Raw genomic sequence first — 8,925 nt, 5'->3', positions numbered from 1 at the left:
TTCATAACTAAATTCTTAAGCCACATATTAACATTTGTTAGAGTCTTTTTAGAGTAATTGTGGAGATCAATCCATGGAATTTTAATATTGGACAGCTTAATCCTCTAAATTTTAAAATATATAAAATAATTTTCAAAATTTATTTTCATTAAGTAATACAAAGTTAATTTATAGACTAATTTAAATAATTACTCCTTATATAATTAAGAGTAATTATCCAAATCAGTCCCGAGGATTTTAAAATCGGACATTTTAGTCCCCAAGAAAAATTAATACACATCAATCCCAAGGCTTTACTCCGGCAGACAAATCAGTCTCCAGTTCATTTTTTGGCAAAGTAACCAGATAAGTCCCCAAGGATTTTAAAAATAAATATTTTAGTCCCCAAAAAAAATTAATGTACAAATCAATCCCCAACGTTTCTCTCTATTAGACATAACAGTCCTCCGTCCAAAAATAAATTAAAATAAAATTATTATTATTATTGCACAATAATACTATATTATATTTTTTTGTATTTTTTAGACAAACACTAATAAATTTATTCATTAGATTCTTATGTATATAATAATAATAATAATTATTATTATTATTGCACAATAATACTATATTATATTTTTTTGTATTTTTTAGACAAACACTAATAAATTTATTCATTAGATTCTTATGTATATAATAATAATAATAATTATTATTATTATTGCACAATAATACTATATTATATTTTTTTGTATTTTTTAGACAAACACTAATAAATTTATTCATTAGATTCTTATGTATATAATAATAATAATAATTATTATTATTATTGCACAATAATACTATATTATATTTTTTTGTATTTTTTAGACAAACACTAATAAATTTATTCATTAGATTCTTATGTATATAATAATAATAATAATTATTATTATTATTGCACAATAATACTATATTATATTTTTTTGTATTTTTTAGACAAACACTAATAAATTTATTCATTAGATTCTTATGTATATAATAATAATAATAATTATTATTATTATTGCACAATAATACTATATTATATTTTTTTGTATTTTTTAGACAAACACTAATAAATTTATTCATTAGATTCTTATGTATATAATAATAATAATAATTATTATTTTATTTTATTTTATTTTTAGACGGAGTATTGTTATGTCTAACAGAAAAACGTTGGAAATTGATTTGTACATTATTTGTTTTGGGGGACTAAAATGTCTGTTTTTAAAATTCTTAGAAACTGATCTGAATAATTACTCTTTTTAAAATTCTTAGAAACTGATCTGAATAATTACTCTGTCGAAAAATAAATTGAAGACTGATTTGTCTACGGAAATAAAACCTTGAAAATTAATCTGTGTATTAATTTTTCTTGAGGACTAAAATATCCAATTTTAAAATCCTTAGAGACTGATTTAGATAATTACTCTATAATTAAATTTCGAGAATCTCTATTCATTTGAGATCAAAGTACTCAATCTAAAATTTTTTGAACACCAATTTAAATTTATCCTTAAATTAATAAATATTTAGTTTGACTTGTGAATTATGATTATTTTATTTAATTAAAAAAACCCATGTCAAAACTATTCCCGTAAAGGCGTAAACATTATAAAAATTTCTTGTTTACAAAAAGACTTATAATAAATTAATAATTAACTTTAGATCTTCATATATTTTATTGGGAAATACCTAAGTTTATTTTATTGTACTTTATATACTGAGGTTATCTATATTTTTCAATACTAATAAAACCGAAGAACAATCACCAAGAACAAATTTGCCATGCAAAAAGTAGCATGTCGTTGTCAATTAACTGCTCAAACTTCCATTACGAAACCTCTTAAATTGTTGAAACTAAACAAGCTTCCATTGATACGTCAACAAAATTTTAACAAAACTCAAAATACCAAGACTACAAAATACTAAATATGTATGTTTCCTAAAGAAATAATCCGGGAAGGAAAATTGCTCAGGAAGAAAAGAAAACAGAGAAACAAAATTTCAAACTTGATGCCTAATCCCAGCCAGTGGGAGCAACACCTCCAGGTGCAGGAACGGAAGCCTGTGGAGCTGGAACTGGCTCCCAATCACCTGCAGCTGCGGATACAAAAGAACTTGGGTCAAATAAATTGCCATCATAGTTTTTGACAGAACTATGTTAAGGCGCACAGATTTTCTTGCATATCGAGGGAGAATGATTCAACACAACAACCCAGAATTATTTGACTAGAACATATTAGAAGCAAATACGACAATTATGTTGTATCAAATTTAACAGATCCAGAGTGGAAATAATTATTCTTACCGGCGTCTGGGGCCCAGTTAGCAGGAGCAGCTGCAATGGGTTGCTGAGGAACTGGTTCAGTCCAGGATTGTTCAGCTGTAACAGCCCCCCATTCCCCATCAGCTGCGGGGAAGCCGGCAATGCCAGCAGCACCAAAATCTTGAATGGCATATTCTGGGGCAGCTGGTAATTCCTCCTCCTCTTGTTGCTTGGCCTCTTCAGGTTCTCTATAGAAGAATAAATCCACCTACACATGAAAAGTTGACAAATTTAGCTAAGGTTCAAAGGAAACCACATAATAAGACTACTATCTTTTGTTAAAATATGAAATTTTTTGCACCTGTATGTACAGCAAGAAAGATTGTTCTAAATAAGTGCATACGAGATCAGACACTTACAATGCAGACATTGGGAAACACAATAAATCTAAAAGTGCTACAAAATAATAATAGTTCAATCTGTTAAGAGCAAAAATTAGTTTACCATCACGTCCCACTTAAGCCCCGGACGAATAGTACCCCTCATCTGCAGAACCATCCTTGCTAATAACCAAAACAGACAACCAACATAGCGCATCGGAGAATCGGTGTCACAGAAGGCAATGGTCGGAATATTTCCAAGAGCACCTTCCTTAATGGGCTGCACATATTTTTTTGAAAAAAAATAGAAAAACAAACCCAAAATGAGATCAATTAATAACAGAATTTCAAACTCCCATAAAAAACATATTGACAGTTAATAGTGAAACAAGTGAATAACATAAGTGGCACCTGATGATCAGTCCTTGGATCAGTCAGAATGAGTAGACGAGGCTCGTTATAGGATGTTTGCATTTGATTAGTGAATGTTCCAGGAGTGTGCCTTCCAGCAATTGCATTCGCACCAGTGTATTGTGTAAACTTAAGGACAGCTCTCTGACCATATGGCCTAGCAGACTGAATAATGATGTCCGGCGGGTTCTCGATAGCAACAATAATCCTAGCAGCAAGTTGGAGCTTCTCCTATGTCTTGCCAAGGTTAATTATGTAAATATACCTGGGAACAAGGAATACGAAAAATCAACCAAACATAAAAATGCTTTCATAAGCTCTATCATAAAATTATGATAATAAGCTGTTTTGAACACAAAGGTGGTCATACAAAATACACTTACTCGTATCAAAATCCTGATTAAAAATTAAATTGACTCTTTGAATAGACAACACAAAACAAATAAAGAAAAATTGACAAACCACTAGATTATAACAAATTTATAAAAAGTATATATCAAAAAGGAACCCTAGATACAGGAAAAGATAAATGTAAAAAAATCGAATACAAAATTCACAAAAGAGCAACGAATATAAAAAAAAAAACTACGCACATCTGTGTTGTTTGCATTAGATTTCAAAAACTGAACTACTCACTACAGTTTGAGTAAATATGAAAAAATCCAAATCAGAATAAACAATTTGAGACTGAAAAGATATAACATTTTGCAAAATACCCTTCAAACTCACCATAATCGACACACTCTTCAATAATTCAGACTCACAATCCAAAAGGATAAACGAAAAAGATCACGAAGACTGACCATCATTTCGGCGTTTGAAGACGTAGCGTTCCATCTGGAAGTCGCAATTTTTGGTTCCGAGGTGGACCTCAGCAGCAAGCATCATCTGGATGTCCTGCTCCTTCTGTGACAGCTGGCGTGGCGCTGCGGCAGTTGTGGTGGCGGCGGAAGTGGCCATGGTTGCAGTGCAGATTTGCGCTCTTGAGAGATTTGGAGACAATGGAAGCTCCAACTCGTAGCAGCCGCAGTATCAAACGAGCTAGTTACTTGGAGTGAAGGGTATTTTAAGGGGATCCGTTTCTGTTTCTCTAAACCCTAGTTTTGTTGTGAAATGACACCAATGCCCTCCTCTTCCTCCTCCTAAGCATGTTTACTTTTTCTGGTTTTTTTAAAAAATAAAATAAAATACTTTTTTAACATAGTTATCAATTTCAAACCGAAAATATATGTAGTGAAAATATTTAAATTCTTAAAAAAATATTCACTCTTTCAGTTCTATTTATTAGAAAGCATGATACCACTCATATTATTGTCATAAAACCAATAAAATAACCCAATCATTTCAATATGATTAAAAAAAGAAAAGCATTTTGTTCAAACGTTTGCACACAACTTTTTTAAGTGATCTCGTTAACTCTCTGAATCAGTCTTCAACCAAACACAACCCTTGGATCTTCTGTGCACATAGAATTCAATTCTTGAAGCTTCTAACAGATGGCATCCAAGTCCTCTTCTGGTTCAATTCCACCACCACCAAGAGCATGCACCTATCACGTGTTCTTGAGTTTCAGGGGTGAAGATGCTCGCGGACGATTCACTAGCCATCTCTATGACGCCCTCAACAGAAAGGGAATCACAACCTACAGAGATGATAACAATCTTCGCAAGGGTAATGTTATTTCAGATGAACTCCTCAAAGCAATTGAAGAGTCTATGTTTGCAATCATAGTTCTGTCACCAAACTACGCTTCATCCACATGGTGCTTGGATGAGCTCTGCAAGATCCTTGATTGCAAGAACAAGCTGGGGCTACAAATGGTGACAGTGTTCTACGGTGTGGAACCTTCTGTTGTGAGGCACCAAATAGGAACCTTTCAGAAAGCTTTCAAGAAGCACAAAAAGAGACACGACCGTGAGAAGGTTCAAAGATGGAGGGAAGCGTTAAAACAAGTTGCTGATTATTCTGGATGGACCTCAAAAAATCAGTAAGCTAACTAATCATTAACTTACGCTTGTTATTACTACAATTTATCTGCTATACACCGTTCAAACTTTTATTTCCATACCCATGTAAACAAAACTGCAGTCAATATTATACATCCCACTTTTAACAAATAACGTAGAAACGTAGATATGGTTTGGGAAAATTTAGTAAGAGCTTGTTAGAGTAATACATTAAATCAATTTCTAAAAGTAATTTTAGTTGAATATTTTAATTCTTAGAAAATATTAATTATCAAATTTGCTTTTCTATTTTTTTTTCTATTAGACAAATCAATTAATAGATTTTTAAAAAAATTAAATATTTGAATTAAAGTTTATAGTAATATATGGAATACGTTCTTTTCTTTTTCAATGTAGATACAATTACACTATGAACGAATCACTATAAATTTTAATTCAGATGTAATAATTGAATAATAATTATAGTTCGTTATTTTAATCTACCACAATTTCTTTTCCTGAATTACATATGAAATATAGTTCTCGTAATAAAATTAATTAGCTAATAATAGAATAAGAAAAAGAGATGTTTGTAGTTCAATAAAGAGATGTTTGTTCGAGTTATACCAATGGTTTCCAGCTTGAATTCTTATGTAGCTTACCCATAAAGATGAGTCGAGGACAATGGCACAACGGATTGAAGAATTGTCTAAGAAAAAGACCGACAAAAGAAGAAAAAAATAAGTCGAATAAAAGTAAAAATAGTACAACCCTCTTTGATATTGTTTATTTGTTGAATAGTTAGAGTTTATTTATAAGACATTATGATGTTTTTTTAGTCACAAATGTATGGATATTATGTATTTTTTTTTTAACTTGTGTCTCAATCAAAATATATTTTTTCAAAATTTAAATAAAGATAAAATAAATGCACAAATAATTTTGTATTTATATTTTTTGAGGGTTTAAGTCAATTTCTAAACACTTATAAGAAACTATACGTTCTCAACCACTTGATTAAACAAAGTAAAAATAAATAGTAACGTACTAATACCTTCTTCAAAGGTTTGAGCAACTCCTAAACTTTTATAAAGAGCTATACGTTCCACACCACTTGGTAAATTAAATGACAATAAAAATAGATGAAATAGAGTTGAGAGAAAGTGCATAGGATAATATATATTTGGAAAATACTAGGGGGACAATGACTTAGTTGAATAATATGAACAACGAACCTTAGAAATTAGTCCAATTAGATTACTAACATAAGTATACTTGTAAACATCCATTTTCCTTAAATACTAATTTTAATTATCTTAATTACTAGCATTGTAATCATTCCATCCACACCCCCCAATTTTTTACCCAACAGAAAAACCTTTTCCCTCCCTACCTTAGACTCATTATTATTATTATTATACATTTTAAATATTTTTCTAAACGAAATAAAATGCAATGTTGAAACTTTAAACAACATGCTAAATAGATTTAAACCATATAACTACCCTACACTCATAGTTTAAACTTTAGAGTAATACATTAAATCAATTTCTAAAAATAATTTTAGTTGAATATTTTAGTTCTTAGAAAAAATTAATTATTAATACAATTACACTATGAACGAATCACTATAAATTTTAATTCAGATGTAATAATTGAATAATAATTATAGTTCGTTATTTTAATCTACCACAATTTCTTTTCCTGAATTACATATGAAATATAGTTCTCGTAATAAAATTAATTAGCTAATAATAGAATAAGAAAAAGAGATGTTTGTAGTTCAATAAAGAGATGTTTGTTCGAGTTATACCAATGGTTTCCAGCTTGAATTCTTATGTAGCTTACCCATAAAGATGAGTCGAGGACAATGGCACAACGGATTGAAGAATTGTCTAAGAAAAAGACCGACAAAAGAAGAAAAAAATAAGTCGAATAAAAGTAAAAATAGTACAACCCTCTTTGATATTGTTTATTTGTTGAATAGTTAGAGTTTATTTATAAGACATTATGATGTTTTTTTAGTCACAAATGTATGGATATTATGTATTTTTTTTTTAACTTGTGTCTCAATCAAATAAACATCCAGTTAAGAATAAAAATAATCATCTGCATACCTAGTGAATTGAACATCCGACATATTTTAATTAAAAATTATGATTTGGAATTGACCATTTTACTAGTGATCAATGATCATGTACTGCAGTTAGCCAGCAATAGTAAGATAACTATTTTATGACAAAGCTAACTCTTTTTGTTTAAAAACAAGGGTGAGTTCACTCTTATTTAATCTTTGTCACAATTTAATTTACACTACTATCTATAAAATTTATATATATTGAGAATGATAAAATTTTTTAGTAACTCTTTCTAACGACTAAAAGATTATTTAATTTTAATATATTGTTAGTGTAAATTAGTTTTATTCATGTATCTAATTATTGTTACTGCTATTTTACTTTGACTACGTGAATAATCATCTAAAAAAATAGATGTGATTCGTCGATTAGATAAAACTTTTTACACAATCAATGCATCAAAATTAAATTCCTTAAAGATATAAGAAAATTTAGCTTTTTATGTATTCACATAAGGTACATAATAATTAATTGATACAAATAACCAAACATCCACTTGAAAATGAAAATAACCATTCGTATACCTATGAAACCCAGCATAATTTAATTTTATCTACTTGAATCTAATACTAACAACCAAACATTCACTTAACAATGAAAATAACCATCTGTATACCTAGTAAAATGAATATCCAGCATAATTGAATTGTATCTACTTGAATCTAATACTAACAACCAAACATCCACTTAACAATAAAAATAACCATCCATATACCTAGTAAAATGAACATCCAACATAATTTAATTGTATTTATTTGAATCTAATACTAACAACCAAACATCCTTTTAATAATAAAAATAATCATCCGTATATCTAGTAAAATGAACTTCTAACATAATTTAATTGTATTTATTTGAATCCAATCCAAACAACTAAACACTTAATAATGAGAGAAGAAATATACTTCATGTTTTTCCACACTGAGAGAAGAAAGAAAACAAAATACAACCATATAAAAAAGAGTTTGGTGTTGCATTGTATTAAAAGAATTGATTGATTTAGATATTTAAGTTCCGTCTCTTTACATGTGAAATATTACAATCTAAATGCAAATTTATTAGCTTATAGAATAAACAATGCTAATAGGTAACAAGACTCGAATAATGATGGTTTCATCAAGATAGAAGAAAGAAAAATAATGCTTCTGAGCTAATAGTCATGTGTTATGAAATAATAAATGGTATATTAATGAAAAGCTACCTATATAAATCAAATGTGAAATCTTTTATCAATTACCTGCTCAGTAGTCAAATGATTTAGTGGCAATTAACCTTCAGCTTGCTACAAGGTCATTGTAATATATATGGCCATAAATGTAGTAAAAGGTTTCCCTTAGAAAAGATACTTGTTCAATTGACTTTCAATAAATTGGAAGGAAGTTCAGATTTGAATATGTTAGCACAAGTTTCATTCAGCACATTACAAGGGATACATAGGATAGGAACATAGCTTTCAGACCCTTTTGCTATGCTTCATTTAAAATGAAAGATATCACTTTCAGCTAGAATGCAGAAACTCCATGACAAATCAGGGTTATTCTTCCTCTTTAATTTTTTCTAATTTTCACTGGCTAGTTGCTGAGAAAGGAAATGTAATGTAGTGGACTACGTACTAGTATTATTTTATTTCAATATGTCACAGTGACAAGAGTCATTTATCAAGATAAAATCAGATGAAATCTTTTTTTTTCTTATCATCAAGTATTCTATAATAATAACATCAATGACAAACTAAAACAAAGACTTTCTCATTGAACTGAATGGATGAACAATATTAT

At 29.2% G+C, this 8,925-nt stretch overlaps 1 protein-coding gene and 1 pseudogene across 1 annotated transcript; one reads left to right on the top strand and one right to left on the bottom strand.

Annotated features, from left to right (window-relative positions):
* LOC107614177 lies at positions 2,008-4,196 on the bottom strand (annotated as a pseudogene).
* Positions 4,456-5,147, top strand: LOC107612284 (toll/interleukin-1 receptor-like protein). Its single transcript, XM_016314066.2, has one exon. The coding sequence runs from the start codon at positions 4,560-4,562 to the stop codon at positions 5,052-5,054; it is 495 nt and encodes a 164-aa protein (XP_016169552.1). The 5' UTR covers positions 4,456-4,559; the 3' UTR covers positions 5,055-5,147.

The sequence above is a fragment of the Arachis ipaensis genome, chromosome B08 (assembly GCF_000816755.2).
Source record: "Arachis ipaensis cultivar K30076 chromosome B08, Araip1.1, whole genome shotgun sequence".
Taxonomy (NCBI): Eukaryota; Viridiplantae; Streptophyta; class Magnoliopsida; order Fabales; family Fabaceae; genus Arachis; species Arachis ipaensis.
Note: the sequence above shows the minus strand (reverse complement) of the source record. Positions and strands in the feature narration are given on the sequence as shown.

Excerpts from the sequence above, each read along its gene's own strand:
- LOC107612284 (XM_016314066.2), top strand. The coding sequence starts at position 4,560 with ATGGCATCCAAGTCCTCTTCTGGTTCAATTCCACCACCACCAAGAGCA.